Source organism: Xiphophorus maculatus, chromosome 22, assembly GCF_002775205.1.
Source record: "Xiphophorus maculatus strain JP 163 A chromosome 22, X_maculatus-5.0-male, whole genome shotgun sequence".
NCBI classification, from domain to species: Eukaryota; Metazoa; Chordata; class Actinopteri; order Cyprinodontiformes; family Poeciliidae; genus Xiphophorus; species Xiphophorus maculatus.
The window spans coordinates 27,089,039-27,107,831 of record NC_036464.1 but is presented as its reverse complement, the minus strand read 5'-3'; the positions used below and the strand labels follow the sequence as shown (position 1 = coordinate 27,107,831).

The 18,793-nt window shown below is 41.3% G+C and overlaps 1 protein-coding gene and 1 long non-coding RNA gene across 2 annotated transcripts in view; both read left to right on the top strand.

The window, feature by feature from the left end:
- The first annotated feature begins 3,031 nt into the window (after positions 1-3,031).
- The window catches only part of LOC111606585, a 29,118-nt gene continuing 13,356 nt past the window's right edge, over positions 3,032-18,793 (top strand). Inside the window, exons 1-2 of the long non-coding RNA XR_002752122.1 lie at positions 3,032-3,222; positions 14,602-14,718. This is a non-coding gene — a long non-coding RNA (uncharacterized LOC111606585). The remainder of the gene's footprint in view (positions 3,223-14,601; positions 14,719-18,793) is intronic.
- On the top strand, positions 5,983-13,345 carry LOC111606583. Its single transcript, XM_023327469.1, has one exon. The coding sequence runs from the start codon at positions 6,173-6,175 to the stop codon at positions 12,074-12,076; it is 5,904 nt and encodes a 1,967-aa protein (XP_023183237.1). The 5' UTR covers positions 5,983-6,172; the 3' UTR covers positions 12,077-13,345.

The window sequence follows — 18,793 nt, the reverse complement described above, 5'->3', positions numbered from 1 at the left end:
AATTTAGCTGGAACGTTTTGTGTGGCTGAAAAGCAACTCAATTTGTTTTGAGAAAAACAGAGAAATTTCCATCAAGAATTATGCCAGGAACTAGCTGATGGCTAGAAAAACTGCCATTGTTGGCATCTTTCTAAGGAACACAGCTGCATTTTCCTTACACATGTGCGCAAAACTTTGTTCTGCTAATGGTGAAAAAACACAATTTTGCAATTGCAGTTTCAATTAGATAAGAAAAAAATCACACGTGAATAAACTTGTTCATGTAATAAATCACTGAAAAACATGCAGCGCTGTCATCCTGCTTCCACTTCTTATCTTCTTCTTCTGAAGTTGTTTGTGTGTCTGTCAGCCTTTACAGTGTAGAAAAGTGGATTGGAGAAAACATTCAAACCTGTCCACCAAGTTATTGTTTCACAAATTCTTGAAGTTGTTTACCTTACAATTATTCCATCTTGGAGGGAAAAAACTAAATCGTTAAAGTTAATAAAAATGTTCAAGCTGTTGACGAGTGAATGCAAAGTTTTTACTAGCTTATATGAGGCTGTGGCCCTCTGATCATCATGGCTCCAAATGCAACGTTCAGTCGAACTAAGTAAAGTGTTGGCACAGAGGGAACAGAGAGCCCATTAGATATTAGTGCTCCACTGTTTTCAAAGAGTCAACTAGACAGTTGGATGTAAATGATGCCCTTTGGGAGCATAAAGTGACGGTTGTAGTTATCAGGGTTACACATTCACTTAGCATGAAAGTTTTACTAGGTTTGGGACGTTACATAGAATTAATTAACTATTAATTACTGTTCCAGAAATTCCTTCCCTCAATCTCTAAAATTGTCTAAACAACTGTATGCCTGTCTGTTCATTTTCAGTATTTAAAGGTTTGCTCTACAAAATTTTCAATTAAAAATCCACCGATGTCTGAGCGTTAACCTCAGAGCACAGCTCTTTGAGGATTTCATACATTTGTACTATCCATCCATCCATCCATCCATCCATCCATCCATCTTCTTCCGCTTATCCGAGGTCGGGTCGCGGGGGTAGCAGCTTCAGAAGGGAGGCCCAGACTTCCCTCTCCCCGGCCACTTCTTCCAGCTCTTCCGGGGGAATCCCGAGGCGTTCCCAGGCCAGCCGAGTACTATTCATATTTTATTACATGTTTGAAGCTCAGGATATTGTTTTATTCTCTCAACCTGTTTGAAATGTTTGTACAACTAGATCTGACTGTCTGCTGTTCCCTGGCTTGCGACGGAGTTTGCGGCTTGTTCTTCATAGATTTGCTGTCATAAATCTATGAAGATTCGATAACAGATGACAAGCAAATTTAATAATCAAGTGACTACTGAGCACAATTACAAGATGCTGTTTGTGAAGTTGCACTGTCAAAAAATAACAACAATAATTTGGACTATTTAGGCTGTCATAAGAAACATAATGGGGGTTCATTCTTCAGTCATGTTTTCACCATCATTAATTTATAAATGATACAGTTCCAAACCAAATAATTCATTAGAAAGCTAAATACTGAGCTTTAAACTCAACATATTAGACAGTTAAATATTTAGATTGGGATTACTGGCAAATATTAGATAAAAAAATTTAGTTCCAGGCTGAATATTTACTTTGGGACTAAGTATTGAGGTTTAAAACCAAAAATTTGGCCCAGTAACTTAATATTTAATTTGAAGCTTAATAACAAAATTGACCTGCACACTATATATTTACCTTGCTAATTGGATTTTTATTTTAAATTGTGACATGTGTAAGTGAATGGATAATATGGTGGAAGTATGACAGGCTAAATAAATTGATTTCTTGATTGTAAATTTAAATTTACAGATTGTGAAATTGCAAATTTACAAATGGCACCTCATAGTAAGAGACATTGGATTTCATTTTTGGAGTTTCATATAAAAAGGGTCTGGATACAATAGGAAACTATGTATTTGAGATTTTTGTTAGTAAAAAGACACATTTTCTTCACAGTAACAACCTACTTTGTGTTGGTTTATCTCATAAATGTAAGATTCTGAAGAAAAATGTGCTTTAAAACTGAAGCCTTAAAGGCATGTATCCATTCATCTGCAAAGATCTGACAATATCTGCAACATTCAATGAGGCAACACTGTTACAAATTGAGTAATGAAAGGAAATTAATTTGCGATTTGAAAAGGGCACCTTTTGCATTAAAAAACATTAGCTTGTAGTCCTAATCAGCATAGCACCACTGCTGGAAAAGGCTTTCAAATCTTCACTCAGTGCCATTTTCACCTTAAATGGCACACACGGATGCTCAATATCCAGGTCACGTCTGCACTCAGACATCCAACTCAAACATCTGTCCCAAGATTGGCCTCCCCCAGAATATTAAGAAGGTCACAGGTCTTAAAATCGTATGAAATACGGCAACTCCTCTCTAAAGGGACATTCTGGAAGGAGAAAATTGCTAAAAATGTTATTATTACTTATCCACTGGGCCAAACCTTTAAGCACCTTAGATGGGAAATCTTTATGTAATTGGGTCTCTACTGAACAGAAAACGGGCCATGCACATTCACGCTGTCAAACACACAAACATGACCTTTTTGTTCACTAACAGGTTGAATGGAATGGAGCAACAAATCAAAGGTAGTCTTTTGGACTTTGGCATATTGACAACTTCGCAGTAGGTAGAAAATTCTACTCAATAAACCATCTCAGAAATCCATTTGGCTCCAACCTTTCAATTTATCACCCAAAAGCAAAAAAAAAAATCAAATGTAAGGGAGGTGCCCAGGAGGCATAAAAATACAACCTTCACCTGAATAAAATTAGAACCAAATATTCTTAGACTTTTTTGTACATACAATTTAGATTCTTAAGGTACTTTTCTTTCATAAACTGCTTCAACAGACAAACAAAATTATTGCTGCTTAAAAATGCTGTATCCAACAAAAAAAAGCAAACTTTTGTCTGATATAGCACATAAATTTATAGCCACGCCCCCTGCTGGGTGTGTGGCTTCCCCATGTGAAATGTCCTCTCATTTCCAGGTACAAAGGGAAGTTGTGGGCCACAAAGGTGACAGAGAGGAGGACACCTGCCTCAAAAACATATGGGACAATCTGGCCGTGATGAGATGTGATCCGACAGCCAAAGCATTCCCTGGAGATCCAGCGGGTCGAGCAATCGCTGCGTGATTGTGTGCGAGCAGAAGGGAGGTCCTCTGAGTCAGCTCATACTGCTGGTATGTTCACGCATAGTCAGGTTTGGACTGAAAATGAGTGGACATTTTGTCTTTCAATGAAAAGAGTGAAGTTTCACATGGAGAGAGGTGAAAGTTATTCGTTTCACATTCAGTGTTATCTGAAATGTACTCAAAATTGCTGCTTCATTTTGCTTTGAAAGACTTTTGAAATGGTCTCGATTGTCTTAGAAAAGGTATTCATATTTCCATTTGTCTTATTAATATGTGAACTTCAACATTTTTAGTATGGGGCATTGTAGCTACCTTGTAGTGTATAATTGGGAACAGGAAGAAAAATTATAGGTAGCTCATCACTTTTTAGATATAAACACGTGTTTTATTCTGGAATTCCAAAATATAATCCAGCCCAAAGCATTTCGCATAGAAATTGGCCAGTTAGTAAATACCAATAAAAACCCTGCTGTTCTGTGAAGACCTCAGAGGTTTGTTAGAAGATTAGTGAGGAAACGGCGCCACAGGGTAAAGATGTGAAAAAGTTCAAAGGTAAAATTTATCGGGTGCAGCAGTGGCGCAGGGGTAAAGCATGCGACCCTTGTACGGAGTCCCAGCTTGTTGACCTTGGCTGCTTGTCTTCCCCTCCCTCACAACCCCACTGTCCTGCCACTTCACTTTCAAATAAAGCCACTAGAGCAGACTAGTTGTTGATCTGCTGTCTGGGATTTTTTTAGCTTTAGTGATACATGTTGCAACTTTTTGCACTGCTGTTTCGACTTCAGCCTAATTTCACATTTAAGTTAGCTTTAAACTTTAAATATAGTTTAAAGATGTCTAACTAATCTGGATTTTCCTCCTTACAACTGAAATGCTTTTCAATTCCTTATAACGTTCACAGTGAAAGAGAGTCTAGCTGCTCCCAGCCAGCAGCCTGTTTAACAGAGCAACTCTAAATAACAAGCTCCATTAGCCTTTTTACTAAAGACTCCTTTTGTGGTTGAACTTACAAACCTAAAGACATAAGTTGAGTGGCTCTGTTCAGTCTTTTTAACACGGCTCCACACAGATATTTGTTGGGTGAGAGGAAGCGACAAACAACACCTTCGTTGTTAAATGGCATTTTAGCTGTAGCATGTTGACCACTTAGCAACAGGTCTCTATCTTTAGCTTCTCTGAAAGCTGCCTTCCTGGCTTTCCATTTGACTCATGATAAAATGAAACAATTCTAGGAAATTAAGACAGAGCATTTAGGTCCATACTAAAATTAAAGGTTGGCACATTTTTACTGAGTGTAAGTGTCAAAAATAGAACGATTTGGCCAAAACATTTTTACAAGCTATTTTGTTTCTACTATTTTGTCTCACTAACAACTTCTTTACTGGAAACACTGGCTGTGTTTTTATTACAAATGTGTGCAAATCTTTGTTTATAGTCTGCTAATGTCAAAAACAAACACAATTTCGCAATCACTGTGTTTCTGTTAAATAAAAATGAAATGAAAATCATATGTGAATAAGTTTGATAAAGTCATTATAAATCATGGCATCAACAAATGTAAACAGTTGCATGAGATATAGTCATAATTCACACTTGTGTAGCCCAGTGACAAACTGAGGTTATGGTAGTTACTATTTGTTAAGGTTAATTTTACATAGTTCAAAATAAGATACAAGTATATTAAAAGTAAATTACTGTTTACTCAAACATACATTGGTGAACAACTAAGTGTTTAGTATTCTTCTTTCTGAAAGAAATACATTGGTATTTTCCTTCACCTTAATAGTTGAATAATATAAAGGTCACTATTGAGTAATTATCTTATTTGATGATAAAAACTATTGTTTGTTAGTGAGCTATTGTGTAAATATTGTAACTGAAAGAAGCAGTGTGACGTAAGCTGCACTGCGCATTCTCTGATCTCACCATTTTCATTGGCAGTGGGGACAGTTTGTCCGGTGCGGGATGGGGATTGGTGGAGAGGAGGAGAGGGCGGGAGCAAGGGAGAAAGGAGTGAAGGGTGGAGAACGGAGGCGGACGGAAGAAAAAACAAACAAAAAAAAACAATAACGAAAAGAGGAATAAATAAGAAAGAGAGGAGAGACAGAGGGACAACAGGACGAGAGAGCACGGAAGTCGGGAGAAGTTGAAGGAGTTCAGTGGACGCTGGAGGGACGAGGCAGGAGGGGGCCGGAGCAAGTGGTCGCGACGGACTTCGGGCTAAGCTAAGTGGGCTAACGCTTTAGCGCCACGGTCCTGCGGCAGCCGTTGAGCCGCGGCGGAGTTGAGAGGAGGGAGGCATCTCAGCGTTTCCTATGTTTTCCCCGAATTGCACCGCTCTCAAATTGTTTCTTTCATTCGTCCTCCCTCTGGGATTTCAATGTCTACTCCTCGTTGGTCACAGGCCTGCACCGTTGGGTTTTCTCGGGTCTTTTCCCATTTCTCCACCACCATTTGAAGGTCGTGAGTAGAACTGACTGTTCAGGACGATATATTAGCTTGGACATTGCTTGTGAACATTAAGTGTTTAGTGGGCCCGCCTTATGTGTTGCCTTATGTGAAAAGTATATGTTGTTTTCCATTTTTTTTTTGGTGTTGTTTTCCTAAAACTTAAAAGTATTCACAGCTTACAGTTCAATGGTGATTAACAGTGAGGGTTCCATGTCACCGTAGTTAATAAAGTGAAGCTGAGTAATTTCGCCTGAATTTCTATTTCTCTGGGTCATATTTGTTACAAACCCGGTCAGTGGTATTACCTCATTGATGTCGAACCCAAGCACCCACCATTTTAGTTTTTCTCATAGAGTGGTTTAAGGTGCTACATAAAGTGGTGGCCCGTACGGGGAATGTAAAAATAAATAAATAAATAAACTAAAATAAAATATTTCTAGTCTGACCCAGGGAAACAAAAAAAAAAAAAAAACTAGTTTAAACTTGCTCAGTTTGCTTAACCTAACCTAACTAAGCACTAATCCTATAGAGAAATATAGTAAAGGTCATGGGGATGGCTCAGTTGAGGCACTGGTGTAAGGGCGAAGGTATTGACCCAGAGTATGCCATATTGGTTAAGAATGTCCCAGAAGAGGTAGAGGTGAATACCATTGAAGAAACTCTGCAGTCAATCAAAGCACTTGGTCGGGTTAAAGTGAGAGGCAGGATGTATGATCCGCAGACTCAACGTTTAACTGTGCTGTGTGAGTGTAGGCAGAAAGTCAATGCAAAAGCCTGTCCACTGGATGTCTTGCCAGAGGGCTCAGATGAGCCATGGAGAATCTTTGGACCTTCTGAAGAGGAAGATGAACCACAGAACTCTGGAAGCGGATGTAACCCATTTGTTGACTCGGGTCAAGATTCCCCATTTAGAACATCCACCCCTGAAGCCATTATAAGAGCAGTTGGTGAAGTCCTTCAAATGGCAAATCCTCGTTCAAGCAGTGAGGGAAGCCCTTACCGACGTCTACGCACTTTCTCTGGAGTGCAACCCACTCCTCCAGGGAAGGAGACATTGGAGAACTGGATTGAACAAGCCAGGCTTATGATAGAAGAGTCTGATCGACCTGAGAGAGAAATGAAAATGAGAGTTATGGAAAGTGTGAAGGGTCCAGCTCTGGAAATATTGCAGGCCGTTCGATTCAACAACCATGATGCAACCGCTATGGAGTACCTCGACATATTGGAGAGCACGTTTGGCACGCCTGAAACTGGAGAAGACCTGTACTTCACATTCAGACAGCTATGTCAGCAACCGAATGAGAAGCTCTCTGAATTTCTGAGGCGCATGGAGCGAGTTCTCAATAAAGTTGTTAAAAAGGGTGGCCTGCAGTCAGCTACCGCCAACCAAGCACGTATTGATCAGCTCATTAAAGGTGGCACTCGATCAGATCTAATGATGTTAAATCTTCGACTGAGAGAACGCCGGCAAAATCCCCCTCCATTTCTACAGTTGTTGAATGAAATACGGCATGAAGAGGAACACGAAGCTTCCCGTCGTAGATTACAACCTCCCAAAGCTGTGTATGCTAAAAGTACCATTGCAGTGCCAGACAAAGAGGTGATGGATCTGAAAGCCGAAATACAAGGGCTCCGCACGCAAGTGAGTGAATTAACTATCTCATCATTCACGCCCAGCACTGCTGCTGCCACTTCTGAGCTAACAGTCAACCCACCGAAAGTGACAGTAGAAGATAAAAGCATGCAAGCTTTGAGAGAAGAAGTTAGAGAGCTCCGAGAGCAAGTTTCTGTTATGTCTCTTCGACCCAGTTACCGCTCCACTACAATGTCACATCACGATGAAGTCAAGTCAAATTCAGTATCCCAAAGACCTTTCACACCAAGGGACTCGAGTGATTTTTTCTGCTACCGGTGTGGGGAGGATGGGCATTTGGCAACTAAATGCACAGCCCCAGAGAACTACCCTAAAGTAATACAAAAGTTGATACAGGTGCAAAGAAAACAAAGAACAAACCAGAAACAAAACAGCAACACAAGAACAAAACCTACCAATGTGGATGTAAAGAGAAGCGCTATCATGGTAGAGACCAGTGGCTTACCAGAGGGACTAATTGGACCTCCTTCCCTTGCCGAAGTGAAAATCAATGGCAAGATTTGCACTGCTCTGATGGACAGTGGGTCCCAAATAACCATCATCTTTGACAGCTTTTACTCAGAACACTTGTCACATGTCCCACTCCACCCGGTTACTGGTCTATCCATATGGGGCCTCAGTGAATCAAAGAGTGGTTACCCATACAAAGGATACATCCACATTGATCTGGAGCTCCCTAGACAGTCCAAGTCTGAAACAATCAAGTCAGTTCCGGTTCTGGCTTTAGTGTGTCCTGACCCACGTTGTTCTGAGACCGTACCAGTCTTGGTTGGCACAAATGTCAAAGGAATTCAGCCTATCAACTTGAACCCAGAAGTGAAAGGCTCAGAGCAAGTCCACTCAGCCAGAGTCCAAGTGCAGGAACAAAGTTCTTTACCTGCCCATAAACCACAGCTTGCAAAAGATATTAAAGTGGCTGATGTAAAGTGGACAGGGCCAGGCCCACTAATCATTCCTGCTGGCACAGAACACATTGCCATTTGTAAAGTCAAAGAGAATAAAACAGTAGGAGACAGCATACTAATAACTGAACGTGCTGCCTCACCTGCTCTTCCACCAAGTGTATTGGTCCAGCCCACGGTACTGTTCTCTAAGATGCTAGATAAGAACAGCTTTCTGGTGCTGCTGAGAAATGAGTCCTTAAAGCAAACAGCTATTCCATTGGGCACCATTATTGCTCACCTGTATGTAGTTGACATGGTGATGGATGCCCCAGGAAGGAAGGTCAATGCTGTTCCACCCATTGACCCTTCTTTGTTCCATTTTGGAGACATCTCAATCAGCAGAGAATGGAAAGAACGACTACAGCACCAGCTGTCACAGCATTCCAATGTGTTTTCCACTGATGAATGGGATGTAGGTTTGGCCAAGGGTGTGGAACATCATATCCGTCTGACTGACAGTACACCCTTCCGGGAGCGTTCCCGCCGCATAGCTCCCGCCGATTTAGATGACCTCAGGCGCCATCTTCAAGGGCTGATTGCAGCAGGCATCATAAAGGAATCAAGAAGCCCCTACGCTTCACCCATTGTCCTTGCCCGGAAAAAGAATGGTCAACTGCGGATGTGTGTCGACTATAGAACCTTGAATCGCAGAACCACCCCAGATCAGTACACTGTGCCCCGGATCAACGATGCCTTAGACTGTCTGACGGGCAGTAAGTGGTTTTCTGTCTTAGACCTCCGCAGCGGCTACTATCAGATCCCTATGGCTGAAGAGGACAAGGAAAAGACAGCCTTTATATGTCCTCTGGGGTTCTATCAGTTTGAACGGATGCCGCAGGGGATAACAGGGGCTCCTGCGACATTCCAAAGGCTGATGGAGAAAGTGGTAGGAGATATGCGTCTGCTGGAGGTCATAGTGTACCTGGACGATTTGATTGTGTTTGGCAGAACCCTTGAAGAGCACGAAGAGAGGCTGCTTAAGGTCATAGCACGCCTTGAGGAGGCTGGACTAAAGCTGTCCCTTGACAAGTGTCAGTTTTGTTGTTCACAAGTTACCTATGTTGGCCATATTGTCTCTGAGCATGGCATTGCTACTGACCCCAAAAAGGTGGAAGCTGTAACCCGGTGGAAGCAGCCAACCGATCTCTCCTCTCTGCAGTCGTTCCTTGGATTTTGTGGCTACTATCGGCGATTCATAAAGAACTATTCCATCATCGTCCGACCTCTTACGGAGCTATGCAAAGGCTATCCCCCCACCCAAAAGAGAAGTAAATCTAGTCAGGGGACATGCAAAACCTACTACAAGGTTAACGAGCCTTTTGGCAGTCGATGGGATCAGTCGTGCAGTGAGGCCTTTCACCAGATCATTCACTGCCTCACAAATGCACCGGTACTGGCGTTTGCCGACCCAACCAAACCCTATACCCTCCACATAGACGCCAGTTTGCATGGCCTGGGTGCAGTTCTGAATCAAGAATACCCTGAAGGATTGAGGCCTGTGGCTTTTGCTAGCCGGAAGCTGAGTGCATCTGAAAAAAACTATCCGGTGCACCAGCTTGAGTTTTTGGCTCTAAAGTGGGCTGTAGTTGACAAATTCCATGACTATTTGTATGGAGCTCAGTTTAAAGTGCAAACGGATAACAATCCGTTGACATATATTCTTACAACAGCCAGGCTCAATGCCACTGGTCATCGATGGCTTTCTGCCCTTTCAACATACAATTTCACATTGCAGTATAGGTTAGGGGCTCACAACATCGACGCTGATGCGCTATCACGAAACCCCTTACCAGCAGAAGATAAAGACTGGCAAACTATGCCGCCTGAAAGTGTCAAAACACTGTGTAAGCAGGTCAACTCACAGAAAGTTTGCGATGAGACAATCACAATAGCAGAGTCTCTAGGGATCTCCCCTGATGGCATACCTGTCTGCTACGCTTATCCAGTTCACCTCGATCTGGGTTGCTTGATGCGACTTAGCCACAACGACCTCATCCAAGCACAGGATGCAGACCCAGCAATCGCTCCCATCAAGCGGTCACTTTGCCAGGGTATACCATTCTCACCAGGGGATAACACTATGGCTAATTTGCTAAACAGGGAGGCGAGTAGACTGGTCATCAAAGATGGTTTGCTCTACAGAAAGGTTAAGAGACCCTCCGACATGGAAATTTATCAGATAGTGCTCCCTAAAGAACATGTCTCCATGGTGTTAAAATCCCTCCATGATGAGTCTGGGCACCTGGGAGTGGAGAAAACTGTCGGACTCATCCGTGACAGGTTCTATTGGCCCAAGATGGGAGCTGAGGTTGAGCAATATGTAAGAAACTGTGGAAGATGCGTCACTCGTAAAGCACTTCCACAGCGAGCTGCTCCCTTAAAACAGATAACTAGTCAAGGCCCTCTTGACCTTGTGTGCATTGATTTTTTGTCACTTGAGTCGGACTCACAGGGGTTTTCCAACATCCTAGTAGTGACAGATCATTTTACACGATATGCCCAAGCTTTCCCAGCTAAGGACCAAACAGCTGCCACGGTGGCAAAGATCCTTTGTGAGCGTTACTTTGTCCATTATGGACTCCCAGTAAGAATACATTCGGACCAAGGGAGGGATTTTGAAAGCAGACTGATCCGAGATCTCTTGAAGATGCGTGGGATTCGTAAGTCAAGAACGTCTCCCTATCATCCGCAAGGAGACCCACAGCCCGAAAGATTCAACCGTACACTTCTGTCAATGCTTGGAACCCTTGATCCAAAGCAAAAGAACAAGTGGAGTCAAAAGATAAGTCAGTTGGTTCACGCCTACAACTGCACTCAAAATGAGGCAACAGGGTACTCGCCCTACTTGTTAATGTTTGGACGAGAGGCCCGGCTACCTATAGACATATGTTTCAGTGTGTCGGATGAAAGTCAAAAGTCTGTCTCCTATCATCAGTATGTAACCAAACTGAAGAAAGATCTCGAGAGAGCTTATGACTTGGCAACAGAGACAGCTGACAAGAATCATAAACGGAACAAAGCAGCCCACGATAAGCGTGTGAAAGAACAAGTTCTGGAAAAAGGGGACAGAGTTCTGCTGAAAAACTTTGGTGTTGCAGGAAAACAAAAGCTGAAAGCCAAATGGAGACCCATACCCTATTTTATTGTGGATAAATTGCCCAATCTCCCAGTTTACAAGATTAAACCTGAACGAGGTGGGGGTGCAGAGAAGACGGTTCATCGGAATCACTTGTTGCCTATTGGATACCTGGTGAGACTTCCATTGGATGACAGTGGCACAGAACCACCAGAAAGATGCAGAACAAGAGCGCAACAAAAGGTGGGTGGACTCCTAAAGTCTTCCAACAATGAAGAGGAAATGTACCCAGAATCAGAGTACGAGGAAGTATTCTTACCCAAACCACAGGGTGTCGATTTGGATGGACTACTGACTCATCCAGAGTTGTCCAACAGAATATCTGGGCTCACTATCAGTGAAAGTGATAAAACAAGATCAGTCCAGGATTTGGGAGAACTGGAGGCAGTCTCTAGTACCTATTCAGACATTACTGCTATTCCTGATCCAACCCTTGATCCAGTGGAGGAAACAGACCTCTATCCACCACAGATCCCTGCTAAAAGATCACAGAGAGTTGCCCGACCTGTAGTTCGGTTGAGCTACGATGAACTCGGAAAGCCTTCTGACCGGCCGGTGACAGTCTTCAGCCATGGAGTGTTGGTGGGAAGTGGAATCTACCAAGTCCCTAGAAGCCAGTTTTGCCATACCCTCTGGTGCCACCCCATGGCCATGTGTGAAACATGTTCTAGGCCGAGTTCTTATCAAAACTGTCCTCTGTTAGTTGTCCCTCGTTAATTTTGATGGGGACATCAAAACCTTCTAGAAGGGGGAAGATGTAGCCCAGTGACAAACTGAGGTTATGGTAGTTACTATTTGTTAAGGTTAATTTTACATAGTTCAAAATAAGATACAAGTATATTAAAAGTAAATTACTGTTTACTCAAACATACATTGGTGAACAACTAAGTGTTTAGTATTCTTCTTTCTGAAAGAAATACATTGGTATTTTCCTTCACCTTAATAGTTGAATAATATAAAGGTCACTATTGAGTAATTATCTTATTTGATGATAAAAACTATTGTTTGTTAGTGAGCTATTGTGTAAATATTGTAACTGAAAGAAGCAGTGTGACGTAAGCTGCACTGCGCATTCTCTGATCTCACCATTTTCATTGGCAGTGGGGACAGTTTGTCCGGTGCGGGATGGGGATTGGTGGAGAGGAGGAGAGGGCGGGAGCAAGGGAGAAAGGAGTGAAGGGTGGAGAACGGAGGCGGACGGAAGAAAAAACAAACAAAAAAAAACAATAACGAAAAGAGGAATAAATAAGAAAGAGAGGAGAGACAGAGGGACAACAGGACGAGAGAGCACGGAAGTCGGGAGAAGTTGAAGGAGTTCAGTGGACGCTGGAGGGACGAGGCAGGAGGGGGCCGGAGCAAGTGGTCGCGACGGACTTCGGGCTAAGCTAAGTGGGCTAACGCTTTAGCGCCACGGTCCTGCGGCAGCCGTTGAGCCGCGGCGGAGTTGAGAGGAGGGAGGTATCTCAGCGTTTCCTATGTTTTCCCCGAATTGCACCGCTCTCAAATTGTTTCTTTCATTCGTCCTCCCTCTGGGATTTCAATGTCTACTCCTCGTTGGTCACAGGCCTGCACCGTTGGGTTTTCTCGGGTCTTTTCCCATTTCTCCACCACCATTTGAAGGTCGTGAGTAGAACTGACTGTTCAGGACGATATATTAGCTTGGACATTGCTTGTGAACATTAAGTGTTTAGTGGGCCCGCCTTATGTGTTGCCTTATGTGAAAAGTATATGTTGTTTTCCATTTTTTTTTGGTGTTGTTTTCCTAAAACTTAAAAGTATTCACAGCTTACAGTTCAATGGTGATTAACAGTGAGGGTTCCATGTCACCGTAGTTAATAAAGTGAAGCTGAGTAATTTCGCCTGAATTTCTATTTCTCTGGGTCATATTTGTTACAAACCCGGTCAGTGGTATTACCTCATTGATGTCGAACCCAAGCACCCACCATTTTAGTTTTTCTCATAGAGTGGTTTAAGGTGCTACACTTGGAACTAATGAAATTCACCTAGCAGCTATCGGAGCAAACGTTCAGGTATTGGAGCAACAAGCCCCGCCTAGATGTACTTGGCATTTTGGGGAAATAGTAGTCGGTCGTTTTACAGAAGAGCTGTGGATTCGACTCATTGCAGTGAAAAGCTTAACTTTTTATGAAGTCCAAAAAAAAACCCCAAAACAAACCATCGTCCTACTATCGCCAGTAATAACATCTTGTTATTGATCACGCGACTCATGTGGTGCAAAAAACGTGCTTCCATTGCAGTTTTGCAAAATACATCTATTTTGATACAGTCGAAAAACAACATCATCCTAGTGCAAAAACCTTCTAGTGAAAAACGTGACTTTTTGGAAACTGACATGTTTCCATTAAGCACATTTACTTTTGTGATTTCAATTTCACAATTCTATTGTCAAAGGAAACGCAACTAATGTGAGGAGAAAGCAAGACAGACATAAATAAAATGTAAAAATGGCTCCACTGTTGTTGACAACACAAGGCTAAAGTGGGTACGCACAAAGTAAACCAGTCCATGAACATACCAGTTTATGAAGACCTCAGTTATTGTCACCAAAAAAAAAAAAACTGTGTATGTGGTTAAGAAGTGCAACCATGGATTGGTTTATTTATTACTACAAGTGCTTCTGGTTTGTCCTGATGACAGCCATCAATGGAAATCAAATTCTAGTGTTTTGGTTGTTCTCTGCTATTTTCTTGTCTAGCTGTATTTTTGCCTGGCTCTGAGTAACTTGGGATTCAAATTGCCTTGTTAAGCCTGGGTTCACTAGCTCAGGAATTGAATATTTTGTTTTGCTATAACTATGCTTGTAATTATCCATGTACAATTTGCATTTGTGTGCAAGTCAGAATGTGAAGAGCTTTGAAATGATTTTTTTTTTAAAACTGGTCTTGCCTGTAGAAATTTACCCCATTTTCTACTGGAACGGGGGGGGGAAAGTCCTGCAGCTGTTATAGAGCCGTTTAGAATTTCACTGCACCTCATTTCCACAGCATAAATGAATCCTCCCCACGCTGTCGAGTAATTGAATGTTCACATGGCATTACGGGATCTTAGGGGAAGGCGAATTTGTGTTCTCGGTCAGTTTGATACGCAATAAAGAGAGTTGTTGCCCCATACAGCGTATCTCAGTTCATTACTTTTCTCTTTTGTCTGTTACTTCTACTGTCTTATGAACTGCATCACAAAGATGGTGGGAAGAAGATTTTTTTTCTGTCTCCTTTTGCAAGGCCAACTGTTTGCGTGGACATGTGGGTGTGTGCTCCAATTACTGAAGACGAGTGAGTTCGTGACTTTCACTTACAGAAGACTGAACTGCATCGTGATTCCTCTCCAAGACTGGTTATGTAAGTGATTACTGATCAGATAATTACAGTTTTTGTTGCTTATAGTTTATTAAGTTAATCCGTACACTTTACTAAGGGAGTAAAACTTTTAAATAAAAGGAGTCTGAAACTAATTATTGCTTATTTCACCAATAATTAGCCAAGGGATGCAACAATAACTTATCAATTGTACTTGTTACCTGTACATGAGGATACAAAAGTAAGACATTATGGGGATAAAATCTGACCCCAAAAAAGTCATAAAATTGTGGGTTCTCAAAAAGTTCTCAATAAGGAGGAACTGTTATTGTTTTTTTTCATCAATAACCAGTAATTTCTTCTGCTATCCGTTTTGGATGTTATCAACTCATTTAATGGCTGTTATGTAGATATTATCCTCATAGCTGCCTTCAAACTGTCCCTTCTGTTTTTGCCATTGCATATGGCGTTATCACCATAGCCTGTAGTAAGCTGAATAGCTGCTGCCTGCTGGGAAGAACTAGTATTAATTCAGTTCTGAAATACTCCAGTTTACTTCACACAGGCTAAAAGTCAAGTACAAAGCAGGTAACTGCAAAATATGTGTATTTAATCTAATCTTAACTGGGGGTGGTAGGAGTTCCTCCCACTTTCCAAGAAGGAAAAACAACTTTGCCAGTTTTCCAGTTGTTTTTTTTTTCAAATGGGAAGTCAGAATGTCTGAGTTTACTACAATTGGAACAATGTTAGTGTCGACTGAAAATTGTGCAATTATTAAGCAATGCTAGCTAACTTGCAACAGTGGTGATACTAAAGAACTACATTTGACTAATTTAAAATGGATAACTATCATTCAATCACTCTTTAAATTCCCATCGGTCAGACGTGGTACTTAGAAGCAAAGTTTGTGAATTAGCAGCCTCAGTCGTACCAGATTGTTGTTTTTAGCCGTTATTTAGACAAGGTGGGCTACTTACTTTACTATAATGGTTACATACAGTAGTTGTGCTCTCAGTGAATTGTTGTACTTTTAATTGCTTAGTTTTGTCTCAACAGAGGACTTGTGGTGTTAATAATTGTATGATAGGTTGCTTTCATAGTTTAATAACTCTTCCATCAAAAGAGCACCATGTGTGCAAATATTCATACAGCACATACCAGAAAAGTGATCATTAAATGTTCTATAAGTATTACAAATTTTATTGAAGAAGTTTAATAATGTCTGAAAATGTTTTGACACACAATACGGCCGATAGTATATAGTTTCCTCCATCCCCCTTATCTTTTAGTGACGTCCCTGCTGAGGAAGATAGAATGCAACATAACTAAGGCATTTTAAAGACCTTGTTTTTTTATTTTTATTTTTTCACTTCAGGCACCAAGATGAGTTTTACCCAATTTAGAAACAATAACCTAAAAAGACTTTTACAAATTCCCTGCAAGACTTTACTTTGAAATTATGGCAAAAGTTATGAAATTAAAACCACTAAAATAAATCTGTTTTCGCTGCCTGTTCAGAGTGTGTAAACAAGGAGCCAGAATCCTGCTGTGATATAAGAGCTTGGAGGGAACCGTCTGGAAAAACTGTGTTGCTGAGCATAAATTGTCTTCAGACAGTTTAAGACCAGATAAACACCCAAAAATCAGCTTGTTCTAGCACATAGTGGCAAACAGCTATGACTATACAACCCAGGAAATCAAATGAATAGTTTAATAGAAATAAAAGTGACTCTTATCAAGACTGCAGGCAGATCAGGGGGTTAGAGGTTAAGTGTGGTTTGGGTGGTTGATCTTTGTTGCTCAGCAGAATACTAAGCTGCTTTTTTACATTTACAAACAGAGTTTTTTTCTCCACACTTGTAATATGTTGGCTTGTCCTTGGACCAAACTCTAACTAATGTGCTTACCCCCAAAATTAAGACAGCAAGTTTCTCTAGGTGCTTTCGATAAAAGCAATTTCTTCAGCAGTGAAAGATGACGGAGGTTTTGGTTGCAGAGTTGAATGAGAACAACCACAATAAACCTTAAAGTTAATTACGATCATATTCCAGATCCTGCTGCGGATTAGGGAGAGACACAAAGAAGCAAAGGCAAAGATTAGGGCTGGGGGCTATGGGAATTACTGTAATCAATGGTCACTGCAACAACTAATGAGAAGGGCTTGTGTGAGCATGCTGGTATAAATATAGATCAGTGATTATTGATCCTGGTGGCCCTGGACTGATAGTCCTGATGGTTTTGCTTGCACGGATCTATTTAGGAAATGTGTTTCACCTGGGATGTCAGCTCTAATTGAGTATCAGCACCGTAAAGGTGCAAGTATGTAGCATAAAGGTAGAGATTTAGAAGGTGTGTATGAAGCCAATTTGCTGTGATCCCCTTAAAGCTGCTGTTTTGCAAGCATGTGCGAAACAACAAGGAAAGTGTTGCTCAGCTGACAGTAAAACAACCTTTTGGTTGTTTTACATGTTATTTTACACGCTACACATGTACAATGACATTTGCTATGATGCTAACTTACATTGCATAGCCTGACAACAGGAAACTGAGACAGTGAGTGGTCTGCTGCTGTCAATACAATGTCCGGCCATCAGCTCGACATGGCGTGTTTTTGGCGCCAAAATCAATAGGCCAAAACTGATACCTGAGTAGCTGGCGTTGACAAATGGGAAGGAGACTACTCACTTGCATTAACTTTGAAGAGGCTAATGACTAGCATACCTAGGCTGGTCTGAATTGTCTACTTCAAGCAATTCAGTGGCTAATGCTAGCCAGTGGCTAATGCTAGCCTTGGATATGCCAGCATTAGTCTTGGGTAACACAAGTGAGTAGTCTCCTTCTCATTTTCCATGCCAAATGAGATAAGAAAAACGTTATCAAAAAAAATGGTTAGCATACAATATCTGTATGAGACATATACTAGATGCATTGACATGTTCTTTTGACAGTTTACACCAAGCAGAAACATTCTGTATAATACAGAGCTGAAGCTGGCTTCAGAAGGGTGGTTCCACCAGACCCAGTGGCACCGGTGCATGTCAGCCTTCTGTCAGGCTACCCTAGGGCAGCTACTATCTAGTAGCTTGCCACCATCAGTATGTGAGTGTGTGCATGGATGGGTGAGTGACTGTGGTGTGAAGTGCTTTGGGGTTTTTGGACACGATACAAGCACAAAGCCATTTGTTGAGTATCTCAATTTGCTGTAGTTTATAGACTTAAATACTTAAAACTCTTCAAACATGGAATCGATTGTTCTACACTAAAATCACAATATTTAATACCCAGTTCATGATTTGCAAAACCTTTATTTGATAAGGGAAAGTTCCGTATTATTAGTGTATGACTTGCTTTGTTGGTGTTCCCAATGTGCCGAGTTGAGAGCCATAGTTTGAGACCTTGAGCTCAAGCACACTTGGGTTATGCAGCAGGTCATTGGTTCAGAAAATAAGAACAAATTGATCTAGGTTTTGGAGTAACCCAGTAAAGTCTTATTTAAATGCATTTGCAGGACTTTAAGCTTGACTTCTGAGACCAAAATAAAACTTTTCTGTAAAAAGAGTTATTGAAAACAATCACCCGGGATGGTACGAGCAGTTGTATGGTTGGAGGACAATCACTTTTCCAAATAGAGCCAGGTTGGTTTGGATAGGTTATTAGCTATCTTTTATATTAACTCAGGTTTCCTTTGTATGATATTCAAATTTGTTTGATGATCCGAAACTGAAAATACGTTTTCACAGCACTGTGCATCTCTTGTGACATTTCAAAGGAAGCATATCCTGACCTTTGTGGCTCTCAATGCAAAAACCTTGTTTTCATATCAAAACATATCTGCTGTGTCCTTAACAACTTCAAACAATTTGAAATGCTCACACTGTGATTGCTTGAGTTGTTTCAGGGGTTATGTTGTAGCACCGTTATTTAAAACAGGGAATCTGATCTAAATCTGTAGAGTGGCAGAGTGTAGCCGACGTGGTATGCTTTGTTCCAAAAAGTCTTTTCCACGCTGAATGACTTCCCTCTGAGCTCTATACAGCTTTGTAAGGAGCACAGATAAGAAATTTGACTTTGATTATTAAGCGCTTACAGTACAGACAATGTATAAATAAATAAATAA